Source organism: Conger conger, chromosome 2 (genome assembly GCF_963514075.1).
Source record: "Conger conger chromosome 2, fConCon1.1, whole genome shotgun sequence".
NCBI classification, from domain to species: domain Eukaryota; kingdom Metazoa; phylum Chordata; class Actinopteri; order Anguilliformes; family Congridae; genus Conger; species Conger conger.
In genome coordinates, this window is record NC_083761.1 from 68,436,424 (window position 1) to 68,451,093 (window position 14,670).

General features: G+C 45.9%; 1 protein-coding gene across 4 annotated transcripts in view; it reads right to left on the reverse strand.

Moving 5' to 3' along the window:
• Positions 1–14,670, reverse strand: part of LOC133122919 (alpha-1,6-mannosylglycoprotein 6-beta-N-acetylglucosaminyltransferase B) — a 112,541-nt gene that overhangs the window by 53,050 nt on the left and 44,821 nt on the right. For all 4 annotated transcript variants that reach the window (XM_061233196.1, XM_061233195.1, XM_061233197.1 and 1 more), the window contains 2 exons: positions 13,812–13,976; positions 7,585–7,754 (listed from right to left, as the gene is read on the reverse strand). In XM_061233196.1, coding sequence (XP_061089180.1) covers positions 7,585–7,754; positions 13,812–13,976 — 335 coding nt within the window. The remainder of the gene's footprint in view (positions 1–7,584; positions 7,755–13,811; positions 13,977–14,670) is intronic.

Consider the following 14,670-nt stretch of genomic DNA (forward strand, 5'->3'; position numbering starts at 1 on the left):
TGCCATTATTTCTGCTGAAAAGCAAATGAATTTAGAAAAAAAACCCATTATTTCCCTTTGGGAAGCATGAGACATGCAGTTGTCAGCATTACAAGCAAGGCCTCAGGACACTGTAGTCGTGCTACTTGGCACACAAGCGTCCAGTAGAATAAATAGGTTTAAAGCCCCTGGGTTGTTTTGTGGCCCAGAATGCACTGCAGCTCTTCCTGTTGAGAAGTGATCAGCCTTGAGAGCAAGGTCATCGGAGGGGTGTCCGCCTGGCTGTGTGTGTTGCAAGGTGAGCCTTATTTCTAGAGTCTCAGATAATCACCCCCTCAGTGACCAATTACAGGGCAACACTGCTACCCCTGCAGCCAATCACTGCCGTCGCCACTTCAAAGTCGGCCAGAGTGTAATGTATGTTTTAAAATGGCCCTAAAATGGCCACGGTCTAACTTTGCTTAATCATCTATTTGCAGTAGTTATAAGGGTAAAATACCACAACCCCCGAGTCCACCCCACAGTAAACCTGTCTGTTGCAGTCTCTGGTGAGGCAGGAGAGATTAGTGGGCCTGGGTGCTGAGCTCCACTGTTTGGGCTCTTTCCAAGCTGGCCCAGACGGGCCTCGCAGATCAATAAAGCACCACACAGGCACAGAACCAGAATGGAATGAACATCCTGCTCCTGGTCATTCTCTTTATGAAAGGGCCCAAACTCCAGCCGAGGCATCGGCACCGGGGCTGGGCCTGGATGTGAATTATTAAGGAGACAGATAAGCAGGTTCAGACAGCCTTGCTTCAGTACACTTCAATCAGATGATAAATGAATGGACTCAAAAGGCCTAGCCTCTTCAGGTTTAGAGTTTCGTGTAAGAGTGATTTTTATTCCATACAGATTAGACATTCCTCTTTTTTCCTTTTTAAATGCAGTGTGGGGTCTGGGGTATATCCTATAGGGGGGTCTGACAGCTTTGACTCTGGTTTCTTCATTACTTTATGTCCCCTACAGAGAAGTCCCTCTCCCTGGGACACTTAATAATGCAGGTTACCCAGATTGCTATGCGATTTTCTTCCAGCGCAGTTCCTGATTGAAGGAAAAGCAATGACGGATGCATTTTCCAGCAGCTCAAAAAAACTCCTCAATACCATTGACCCCCGAGGAACAAATTCCCTTCCTAGCCCCAATCCATTTAATTACTGTATCTCCCCCACATTCAGCCAACACAGGAGAGATTTGACATACCGTACAGTATAAAGCAAAAAAACGAAGCATCAGAAAGATCAATGTAAGATTAAGTCCCTGGACCTTTATGTCTTTACCCATGAATTGATTATTTTTTTCTCTGCATTCACATAGTCACGTCATGTATTACACTTAGCGAACACAAAAATCAATACCTTTACTTTTAAAATGAAAATCCTGACCCTAAGTGGGCCTACATCTCAGTGCACCTCTCCAGCAGGCCCTGTGGTAAACGTGTCCTAAAGGTCGGCTCGTTTAACCAGTCCGATCCCCCAGAAGAGGAGCTTAGTCCAGCAGGGTCTAAGGCAGGCTGATCTCCCAGAAGAGGAGCTTAGACCAGCAGGGTTTAAGGCAGGCTGATCTCCCAGAAGAGGAGCTTAGTCCAGCAGGGTCTAAGGCAGGCTGATCTCCCAGAAGAGGAGCTTAGACCAGCTGTGTCTAAGGCAGCCTGAACTCCCAGAGGAGGAGCTTAGACCAGCTGAGTCTAAGGCAGCCTGAACTCCCAGAAGAGGAGCTTAGTCCAGCAGGGTCTAAGGCAGGCTGATCTCCCAGAAGAGGAGCTTAGACCAGCTGTATCTAAGGCACCCTGATCTCCCAGAAGAGGAGCTTAGACCAGCTGTGTCTAAGGCAGGCTGATCTCCCAGAAGAGGAGCTTAGACCAGCTGTGTCTAAGGCAGGCTGATCTCCCAGAAGAGGAGCTTAGACCAGCTGTGTCTAAGGCAGCCTGAACTCCCAAAAGAGGAGCTTAGACCAGCTGTGTCTAAGGCAGGCTGAACTCCCAGAAGAGGAGCTTAGTGCAGCAGGGTCTAAGGCAGCCTGATCTCCCAGAAGAGGAGCTTAGTCCGGCTGTGTCTAAGGCAGGTTGATCTCCCAGAAAGGACCTTAGTCCGGCTGTGTCTAAGGCAGGCTGATCTCCCAGAAGAGGAGCTTAGTCCCGCAGGGTCTAAGGCAGGCTGAACTCCCAGAAGAGGAGCTTAGACCAGAGGCAGCATTGATCCGAAGGGGGAGTGAGCAGCATGATGGCAGGGCCAAACACATCCCACCTGACCGTTCACTGTCATTCGCCCGTCTATGGATCTGTTGATTTCCAAAAATCAATTCCACTTACAGTGCATACTGGAGTATTGGGGGAAAATATACATGTAAAAAAGAAATCCCAATGACTTTAAATCATAGTGTTTTAATGCTGAGAATGCCGGGTGAAGATATCGACCTCCAGTCTTGCTGAAACTTGGAACCGCACATAACAGACGAGAGAAAAATATGAGCTCTGCTCTACAAGCGTCTGCACTGAAGCATCCTTCCCGAGACTCATTTGTGTTTGGAAACGGCATTAAAAAAAACCAAGACATAAATCTAGTATTAGCACAAGCAGGCAATGAAATGTGAAACACGGTCTCAGACACCTTGTGACCTTTGGCTCGTTCTCACTAACGCCGTCTTCCTGGAAATGAGGCCCCGGAGCATGAACCCAGGCCTCAGGGGGAGGCTCTGTTTTACCCACGAAACGAGCAGACTGCCTCTGACTCCGCTCCCCATGGCTTCCCATTACACGCTACAACTCACAGCAGTCTAAAAAAGAAAGCAGGGGAGCGGAGCAGCTCGTTACAAACAGAAAGAATATTTATAAACCCTGCAGTCATTAACCCAGTTTTCTTGATTGTCATTTCAGCATCTAATCATCGTACAGGATTAAAACATTTAAAAACATACAAACATGACCAGGCCTGGCATAGTGGCAAATACACAGACACAGCATGCTTAGGAGATTTGGGTGCTGAATTGTGTGCCACAATAACAATGCATATGTCGGATCTGTGTGGAGTGAATTGCTGGTTTTGCTGTGAAACAGTCACCTTTTGCACAGCCTCCACTACACACATTAACATGCTTACACACACACACACACACACACACACACACTTCGAGGCACACGCCCACTTAAAAGCACGCACACACACTCAGGCAGGAATGCACGCACATACACACACACTCGGACGTGCATACACGCACATGCCCATGCGCGCGCACACACACACACACACACACACACACAGACACATAGATTGGTTTGCCAGGTCCATAATTCTCCACACATCATAGCCATGGACGAAAAAGTTAAAAAACAAAAAGTTCTGAAAAATGCCTGGCCAATTTCCTCTCTGTATTTAACAAACCATCTCTTACGGAGAGCAGGGCGATCGATTTAGCCTACCCCTTCCTGTAGCCGTGCACTGTGAGCATTCTCAGACAACGAGTGCAAACCTCCTGCTGAATTTGCTGACAAAGATGTATCGAAAATACATCCACAATTGCTTTATCCTTACATCTCAAAAAAAAAACTTGCATTGAATACAGATTTACACAGCGAGTTACTGCAATCTGAAAAAAGGAAATGAAAGAAAAGAATGCATTTCAAAAGGCCGGCACCATTGGCCCACTCTCCTTAAGAACAGCCTAAGGGCCAAGCTGAGGCCTATACTTGAGCTGGCCTGTTTATACACTGTTGTGATGAGCTGCTGCTCGGAATAATTCAACCTTTCCACAGGGATCTGTGCATCTCTGCACATAAAGGGGCAACTGACCCATTTCTCATCCTCCATAAAGCCACATGTATATTTATAGTATTTACACGGACTACATTATTTTTACTACTCAAAAATGTTCTTGATACTTTTCTTGTTTTAATTTAACAAAAGACCCACAGAAGTACGAACTCCAGGGGACAATAACGCCCGTCGTGGTTATTCTTTATGCAGTCCCGACCGTTACACCCACCGTTGCCTTCGATATGCGCGACTGTCCGGCACCTCCCAATAGGTGCTGATATACTGCCATAACTCCGGGGGGGGTCAGCGCGATTTGTCTTACAAGAATGGAGTGTCAGCCGCGATGCAGTATGAATAACTAATACAATCAAGTTTCCACACTGTTTTTCATCCGCGTCCATAAAGCACGCCGCGGAGGCTGTGCCACTTAGCGGGTGAGTAATGGCGGCACTTTCTCACTGGTGGCTGGCCGCGTGGCGGCCTCAACGGGGCCCGTGATTCATCGCACGCGCCGCCGACCAGACACTCCAAAGACGCCGTTAATAACGCGCACGGGAGGACCTGTTACATCTCCATGCCCGCGACGATGACCCGGGCCCGTGTGTTTGACTTTAATACACAGCGTCGTTTAAGATATACAGGCCTCCTCAACGTTTAAACCGCGCCGTATTGTTTCTGCGTCTCCAACACGGAATTTTATGCGCAACGAAAGCTTAACGGCTTTCGTTTTAGGCGGGTTATTAATTTAGATGCTTACAGCTGAATAAGGTATTAAATGAAATAATATATAAAGATATCCAATTGAAAAATGTAATACAAATAAATTAATTGAGTAATATTTTAACTGGGACTACAGTTCTATGAAAAAAGTGCTTCCTCACCTCTAAAACCTTCATCCACAGTAAGCAAACACAAAGGAGGAAGTTTAAGCATGGAAAATGAGAGAATGTGACCCCACCTCCTTTAAATGTCAAACCAGTCAATAAATCAATAAAGAACTCACATTACGGCAAATAAAATATGTAGTTGTTCTGAAAGAAGAATAATTGGAGGTAGGCTGTCCCGGAACACTTAAAGAAATAAAACCCAATTAGTATGCAAGGATGAAAGAGAAGGTTTCCCAAAAAAAAACTTTCAAAGAAAATAAAGACATGATGTCATGGCCAATTTCTGGGAGAGCAGCTTGCTGCAAAAAACACATAAAACCCACCCACACACATGACACTGAGTTGGCCAACAAGCTACAGTAAACAGCACTTCTGACTCTGTGACCCCTTCTGCATGGAAAAACTAATCTGAGTCTCGTTCCTGGCACTGGGGAGAGGCACACTGAATACACAAAAACAACCCTGATTGAATCTATACAAATAAACAACAATTGGGTCGACTATTTGGTGATATTCTAGAGCACTAGAAGAGGGTTAAACATAAAAAAGGGCAAAAAAAAAAAAAAAAGGGAGAAAAGAATACTTGGCATACATGGTCCTAACACAATTGCAGTGGTGCCAACAACATTTCTGCACCTGTCACAGCTATACCTGATGAAGACCACAGCAGGTCAAAACCTTGGCACCATTAGCCAATATTTCTGGGGAGCGCACAACACAATGTGCGAGTATGACTTCATCGCGCATCAATCCAGCTTCATACACCTGGCTGTCTCCACTGAGCCTGCTGGGAGGCGCACAATCTTTCCTTTAAGAAAGCACAAAACAGCGTAATAGAAGCTACCTTTATCAATGCCAAAAATACAATTTTCACAATGTCGTCTGAATTATGTGTGAGTGGGAATCGACTGCCCTTAGAAGTGTGGTTACCCAAAAATGAATTATGAAATCATTTTTGACTCAGCACTTTTGTGTTTATTGCAGTTGGGGGGAAATCTATCACTGCAGTGCAGACAATACTCGTGCCATTTTGAAAAGACTGAAAAGGTAGCATGATGTGAAAGATAATGCAGAGAGATTTATACCTATAATAGACATGACCTTGTGGCAGGTATTCATGCACATAAACACATCAATATACTGTATGTGCACATACATGAAGGTGTTTCCTTATTTCAACAATGTTCATACATAAAGCATTTACTGTACAGAGGCAAACCTTCTCAAATACATGATTACAATATTAACAATGTTATTTGTGCTGCACATTCATCAATAAGCCCTTCTGCTCTAGTCCATCCATCCAATAGTGAAGCCAGGTTTAAGGGAAGTGCTGGAGCCTATCCCAGCAAAGGCAGAAATATACCCTGGACAAGCCACCAATCACAGGGCACACACGTCATTCACTCACACACCTATGGAAAATTTAGGCTTCAATTAGCCTAACCTGCATGACTTTGGATTGTGGGAGGAAACCGGAGTACCCGAAGTTAACCCACTCGGACACGGGGGAGAACATGCAAACTGCACAGAAACGGGATTTGAACCCAGGACCTTCTTGCTGTGAGGCAATAGTGCTACCCACTGCAATAGAGAATGGAATTCACATTCAACCATATTTGAGATCTTAATATTATGTGTAGTATATGGTGCCTGGTAAACAAACCCTTCAGAATACCTTAAACTGCTTTAAAAATAGGAATGAATCTGAAAAGTCCCTTTAAACCGAGCAGGTCCATCAATACATGTACTGTACATCCTGTACATTAGTGGATTTCAATTGGCAGAAAGGTACCATTTTAGGTACATAACACATACAAATTCATAATAAATCATTGTTTCCTCACATGAACACAACTCCAGTAGGTTTGGCAAACAATAAACCAAGCAATACAATATGTAACTGTTATGGGAGTGGGAGGGCGTGTTGGAATTACAATAATAGATTTACTATTTTAAGTGCCTAAGGAAGGACGATACAAAAAATAATGTGAAAAATAATGTGATTTACAATGAAGTCTGTCTGTTCCCAATGCTCAGATAAGGATATTGTCAGCAAGCTCTTGGAGTAGATGCCTGTTTGTGAAAGCTCACCATTATGTTCTCTCCTCTGGCCTCATGATTATTAAAATATCTGCATGAGTTTTTCTCCAGTGATGTTAGAGCTCCAGGCCATTGACAATTTATTCACATTCTGACTGGGGGACTCGGCAACCAAATTAATTCACTCCTTATAAAATGTTCATTGACATTAGGTCTTTCATCAGACCACTAATTGATAATTAACAATTAATGTCCAAAAAAAATCTTTTAACCAAACGTATTACTTTTTACATGTAGCATAGAAAGCAATTCAGAGATTTACAGCAAACGTGAAGGAAATACTACAAAAGGCATACACCATAGCAGAAACATACTAATTATCAAACAATTACATAAACTGCAGAGCTAAGAGATCATAACCATCAAACTGTGCTTAGCATCAGCAAGTCTGTAACACTGAGTACACCACGCATGAAATAACAGGTGGCCATTTTGTGTTTATGAAATTCACAGGATCCTGCAGCGTTCACTATAAATAAACACAAGGGAAGCAGATGCAACACAAAAATTGCATACGCAGTCAGAAAATGAAGAGTGCAGCAAATATTTAACAAGTATTCTACCTCAACGGAGAAGGCAGAAACATCATTCATATCAATAAGTCACATTTTCCAAGAGTGTCATTCATCATGCATTACCTTGAAATCATTATCTTTAATACGCCTTCTTATTTACTTCTATTGCGAAGATTGCTGCATTATTAATTACCGTACATCTACAGTACCTGCAGTAGAAAGCTGTCAGTCAGGGCAGAGTGCGCTGCAGCAGTCGCATACTGTCCGTTAAGCACTGTAAACTACAGAAAGGCACCAACAGAAACTCACCCCTGCAGCTCCTTCACAGAGAAGGAGATCTTGAGGTTGTGTCCCAGGACGTAGAGGGCGGTCAGAATGTCGGCCCACTGCACCATCTCCCCCAGCGGACCCCCCTTCAGCACCTTGGGACTGAACACGTCCCCGGACTCCTCCGTCAGGAAGCCCACGTGGACCAAGACCTGAAACCAGAGAGAGCGCACCTCAGAGACAAGCCGGAAGCACTGCCCATCAGGCAGAGATGCACCACATGTGTAGCGCAAGGAATTTTATTTATTTATGTTTTTTTTTTTTTTTTAAGGAGGTTTTCTGTAAACACATTGCAGTGTCACACAGTTGATTTTCAACTGCCTTCTTGTTCGACACGGCAGCCATGAATGCAGGGCCAGTACACTGTGTAAGCAAGCTGCAGTCTCCCAGTATGGTATATGGCATAAAAAATATATGATTTGTAGTTTGGCAGTTAACATAACTTCAGTAGTCTTTATGAATTGTACTGTATCTGCTGTATTAAGCCAGAGGTGAACACCAGCTGGTGTCAAGCATCGGAACAGCAAGCTTTCCTTAAGGTAATGAAACACCTTCTTTATTCAGCAGGAAGAGCTTCATTAGGTTCCAGGAGGGGTTTTCAGCCATGGTGCCTAAACCACAGGGTGGTTGTGTGCTGAAAGTCACTGGCAGCCACTAGAAGTAACACTCATCTCATCTCAGCAAAATCCCCCGGCTTGCTCTATGCACTGAAAACGTGGTGTTACAAAAAAAATAAAAAATCAATTTCTATTAAAACTTATGAAATACCCATTTTGCAGGGAGAGCAGAGAAAGACAAAAGTGAGATAGCCAGAGATGGACAGATACAAAGAGGGAGGCAAGAAATATCTTTGGTTCCTTTCTGAGGAACCTGATGTTGTCAGCGGTGGACTGAGGGTCAGTCGCTAAAGGTGCAGCTCTTTCGCACAGTTGCTTCCCAATAGAGTCATCAACATTAACCGAGCGATCAGTCAGAACAGATGAATGAGTCTCCTTGTGTGGGATCCAGCCAATGTGTGCATGGTCTCGCTTCAAAGCGCTTGTGAATGGTACTGGAATTAACATCCCTCTGATGTAATGAGCTTGCTCTATTAACTTCTTGCTAATATAAAAATTATAAATAAAATTTAATTACAATGGGTGGCAGATGGCAAAGGGGGGAAATTGAAGGCCAGGCCTTTGGTTCCAGACGAGACAAGACGGGAGCACCATCGTAACAAGGCCAACAGACACGCTATTTTCATCCATTTGAAGTCTGGCTAACAACGCAACAAAAAACTTTCTGTGGAAGGGATTTCATTAAGCAGTACACGTGTCATGACATTTTTCTAGACACCACCGTTTGCTTCAGGCAAACCCGGAACATTGTAACACAGTGCATCTTGGCTAAGTGTATGAAAATAACGCTTGGCTTCAGAAAATGTTTAACAACTAAGGCTGCTCGGTCCAAGTAATACAGAACCTTGCACGATTCATAATTGCCAGAGATTATTGTTTGTGGTGAAGGTCTGGCCTGATTGTTTAAGGACTGGAGTGAAAAGCTGAAATGAAGCGCGCTCCCGGGAGTGTGGGAGATGGAAAAGAAACGCAGACAAAGAAAGGGAAATAAAAGGAGGCAGAAATGAGACGGCCTTTTGAGGAGGGTGTTTTGTTCCTCTCGCTGTTAATGGGCTCCAGCGCGTCTGCAGAGCAGGACGGCTGAGCCAGGGGGTCACTCTTCTGCACAAAATTGGCCTGCTGAACATCAGCAGAGGAAATACAACGGCTCAACTCGCCGAGCGAGGCTGACCGGAGTGAGCTGATCCATTACGCGCAGACCATCAGGAGACGGAACAAACACGCCGCAATTTCCCGTGCCCTTCTGAGCGAGCTTCAGCGAGTGGAATAGAAGGTGCATGTGGTTTCCTGAGTGGCAGGAATAAATCTGAACACAAAGAGCGTTGAGTCACAAAGCTCGGTTTGAGCTTGTTCAACAGCGGCGCGGCATACTGACTCCCATCCCCACACCCTACATGACTTATAGCTCATAGTATAAGAAGCTTTGACCTCTAACCATCTTTCTCTCTGACCTCACACTGCCCAACCTCGCCTCTATACCTGTAGATCCCAAACGAAGGTGATCATACATAGGCTGAATGGACAAATCATTGGTTACCCGAACATGAGCCGCTGTCAGAATGATGAAGCATGAGAGATAGAGGGGACTTATCTGAAAAAAAATACACTACACAGTCCTGGCATGACACTGAAGTTAAGCTCATGAATATGGACTGCAATACAACCTAAAAAGATAAGATTATTTTCCAGGTTCTCGATATCGCACGTCAATACGACGAAGCAGTATGGAGATAAGAAACTGAATACTTTTTATTTTTTATATATTTGCATATTTTGGCTGTGTTTTTCAGCCTCAACCTGGTGGTAAAGTTATGCAGCCCACAGGAACCCACTGTCTGCTTGTAAGTCAGCTCAGAAAACAATAAATACATTAAAATGAGCAGAGGAGCAATAACTCATGCCTCAGAGTATTCAGACCCCGATCCCGTGTGATGTGTATCTGAGGGAGTGGTTCAGACAGGAGGCTGGAGGCTTTGCGGAGCTGTGGTGTGTCAGCCCCTGACTGATGAGCCTCCCCACCAGAGGGCACAGACAGAGGGCACAGGGGCAGGCCGCCGCCTGAGTCACCTCCCGATGTCACACACGCCCGTGCCGGGGAAACCGCCGTGCCCACGCTCGCCCTGGCTGCTCAACGCAGCTGTCTGAGAGAACAGCGCAAGCTGCCAGCGCCATCCACCGCCCCCGTACGCTCCTCATCCCTGCTCCCTCCATCCTGTCCTGAACTCAGTCCCAGCACTGCCAGGGAACAGTGCCCGTATGGGTCCAGTCAGGAGCCCAAAAGAGATAAAAACCACTTGCATTCAAAGCCTCTCTGTGTAGTGAGGATTTTCCAAAGTTGCTCTCTACTTTGTTGAGTTTGTCCTTGTGGCTTCGCTGCTCTACACCATTTTCCAGCAGGACAGGCAGAATGACAGCATTCCTTCACTTTCCCCAGCGGTGTTACTTGTGCTTTTTGCTTGTGTGCTGCTTAGATATGGCACTCTAACCCTGTAACACCTAATCCAAACATAAAGCCACGCGGGCAGCGAACAGCCGAATAATGCAGAAAAAAATCAATAGAAGTCCTTTGTTTCAAAGAAGCTGTCTAAACTGACAACAAGCAGAGCGTTGTTGTTCTGGGCCTAAATAGTGCTTGCACAGTCTCTTATTTTGACAACATTTTGCTAGTGTGTCCCGCCTCTAAATTGCTCCTATTGGTGGAAAACCAATAACGATAGCAAGAGCGGGGAAGGAAGGAGAGCGCTCGTAGTTTCCAAGCATTATGAGAAAAAATTGTTTTTGTTTGCTAAATAGCCTAGTTTTACCAAATGTAATTTAAATATACTCACTCATTGTTCTGGACAGGAAGAAAAGGGGCGTAATACAGAGAAACCACCCAGTGTGATATCTGATTGGTTCAGATGCCATCGCGAAATCCTCGGATTATATCAAGACAGGTTTGCGATGCGACATCACCCCCTGATCGAACACGTCTAACAGGAAAGTAAGGAAGTCAAAGCAGCTGTGGCTTACTGATAGCCCTCAGCAATCAGCCCCGGCAGACAGAACAGACATCCCCCGAGAGGGAGAAATGTCTGCACAACTTCTCATTGTTGGAAAGAACAAAAACACGCTGACGTCCTCAATCTTCTTCTTCTTTTCCACTTAATATTTCTGTTCTTTTTATACCCGGTAAAGCTGACAAGCTTTGGCGTGATCTTTGAAGTGTCACTACAGGGCAAATTACTGTAACATTCTCATTTCTGGGGAAGGTGAATGTAAAAGTTTTCCAAAATGGAAAAAGCTTTAGGATTCATAAAAGGACAAAGCCTTGCTTTCATTTTTAAATAAAGAATTGCTAAAATTAAGCTCCTTTAAATTCAGGAATGCAAATTGCAGTGGCTTTCATGCAGACATTTGCTACGGGCATGCCCAGGCATTGGCGGTGTGTGTGAGCAAGCCCCCAGCGGTGCCAGTCAGGCCCAGCGTAGACGCCCTGACTTTCACACCGACAGCGTGGCAGCAGAGAGGCGGCCTGCACCTCCACATGCCACCGGGGAGAGTAAATCACACTCAGGCTTTCATGTCCTCCCCGGGGAGAGCAGGGTATGAAAGGTGCCCAATAGTGCTGCGTTGGTGGGGAGAAGCTGAAGGAGAATAATTTATTTCTCTATTATAGGAACACAGAGACCGGTCTCTCTCCCTCTCTCCCATGGGAGCCACTTCCGGCTCTGGGATTGGCTGCTGACAGGTAAAGAATGGAGCAACCTTCAGCTCTGCTGTGGAAATGCACAAACTGAATTATTCCTCTTTCCGGTGGTGTACACACACATACCCACATCCACATGTACACACAACACACACATACGCACACACATACATACATATGGACGGACACACACGAACCACGCACACACACAAAACTCAACTGGTGTTATCAACTTGTTCTCACTTCACAGCCAATAGCAGTGTGAGGGCTACATCTTTTTGTTTTTCTTCAATTTGTTTTGACTTTGTTTATGTCTGTGAACGCAGAGCAGCTCTTTATCAGAGCCCAGCAGGTTATTTATTAATTACGAAACGCAGAGGGTGACTGAAACCAGGAACATCAGCTCCTGGAGAGCCGGAGAGCAGCGCTGGAAAGGGGGCAGAAGCTGTGTTCATTCCTCCCTCTGCACAGGAGCAGGAGGGCACTCGGGGGCCCCGCCGCACGTGTCAGGACCCCGCAGCCTCTGCGTGTTAATAATGCAGCCTGTGCAGCCCGCGATGGAGACTAATGATCAGCTCAGAGTGCAACACGCTGCTCTGTGCTGCTCGGTCCGGTGAATGAGCGCTGCCACAGATGGAGGGGAGTGGAGTGGGCCCGCTCTTGGCCGGTCTGAGAAACTCTAATGAGAACAGATAGCTTTGTGGAGCCCAGGAAACCCATTCTGCCATTCCGGGGGCGGAGAAACGGGCACCGATAGGGAACTGAAATTCCACAGTTTCAGGAAGAAGCACCCCGTTGTATTTCATTTAAAAACCATACCCAACGGTTTAACTGGGGGGGGGGCTTTTATTAAAATGTATTCTGCCTTTTGGGAGACGATGGGAACCGTGGTGTACACAGCGCAGGTACGAATGTCTGCTCCCTGTAAATGTCAGCGCAATAAAAACAACGTGAAAATCCATAAACCCGAGGCCGGCGGTACCCGCTGTCGCTGGTGCTGCCTCTCCGCCAGCACGCTCGTTTCTGCCATTTACAACCGCGCTGCACGAACAAAGAGCCCTTAACAAGCTAATCTGGAGAAATGTCACCGGGATGATGTATTTCCAATGGCAGGCAGGAATTACACAGCCCGCTATCAACCGCAGAGCCACCGCGTAATTACACTGGCCCCCGTTTCCACTCAGCCAACATAAACTCCCCGCAACAAATGTTACTTCTGTCTTTCCGTAATTAATGGTCATAAACAACATTGAGGGGCTGCAGAATATTAAGAACAAACACGTGGTCTTGCTGCTCGCAAGAACTAAAGACAGACGAGAAAGCTACTTAAAGTTTCTCTGACAGATTCGTTAAACGGGGCTCGGAGGCAGAAACATTCCCTGCTTGGTAGTGGTTTTTGTGCCGACAGCCCCCTGAGAGAGAGAGAGCGAGAGAGAGAGAGATAGAATGAGAGATAGAGGAGGGAGAGAGAGAGAGAGAGAGAGAGAAGGAGAGAGAGAGCGATAGAGAGACAGAGAGAGAACGAGAGATAGAATGAGAGAGAGAGCGAGAGAGAGACAGAGAGAGAACGAGAGATAGAATGAGAGAGAGAGAGCGAGAGAGAGACAGAGAGAGAACGAGAGATAGAATGAGAGAGAGCGAGAGAGAGACAGAGAGAGAATGAGAGATAGAATGAGAAAGAGAGAGAGAGCGAGAGAGACAGAGAGAGAATGAGAGATAGAATGAGAAAGAGAGAGAGAGCGAGAGAGAGAGAGAGAGAGCGAGAGAGAGAGAGAGAGAGAGCGAGAGAGAGCGAGAGAGAGCGAGAGAGAGCGAGAGAGAGAGCGAGAGAGAGAGCGAGAGAGAGAGCGAGAGAGAGAGCGAGAGCGAGAGAGAGAGCGAGAGAGGGGTCGGGCGGAGCTCACCTTCTTCTGCTCCCTCCAGCGCCTGTGCAGCTTGCGGTCCAGCCGGTGGGCGGCCGTGCCCCACTGCGAGGCCAGCCTGCGAATGCGTCTCTTCATGAAGCTCAGCGACTCCTTGCCCGTGCCCACCTGCTCCAGGAGGGAGCCGATGTCCGTGCGGAAGGCCGCCTGGGGAGGGAGGCAGGAGGGAGCACTTCACCAACAACAACAGCGCAGAGAGATGTAAACACTACATTACACCACGCACTGCAAAACAAGTCTGTCCTAAGTGTTTTAGTCTGGAAATGGGTCTTAAAATATCACCACATTGGCAGCATTTTTTTTTTTTTTTAGCAAAAGAGTTTAAGTCTAAATATAAGACTATAATACGTGTTGAGATTGACTTATTTGCAGTGTGGAACAATTTCTGGGAAGGCTTCCTGGTGCTGCATCCTGAGGCCTTCTGATGTTGTGTTGTGTGTGGGCTTTGTCTGTGAGAACATGCAGATGAATACCTCGTCACCTTCCTCATCTCCCCAGCCCCGGGGACATAAACACTTTGTACAACCACACAAATAAATTGGTCTATAATCAGGTCAAAGGGCAGAATGCTCTGGCAGATTACCCAGCAAGTAGTTTTTTGGTCATTCATTAATTCTTGTTTCCTACACTCGCCTGCATTCCGTGAAAAAAACAAAACATTTGAAGTCACTTAAAAATGTGAATCACACTATTGCATTGGGAAGCAGGCCAGGCACTAATCAACAGAGTTACAGAATTTCTGGGGAAACAAACACATTTGCTTACCACCCATATGCATACACACACACACACACGCACGCGTTAATTGACGGTGTGAAGTTGTGCATCGGATTGGAAAATA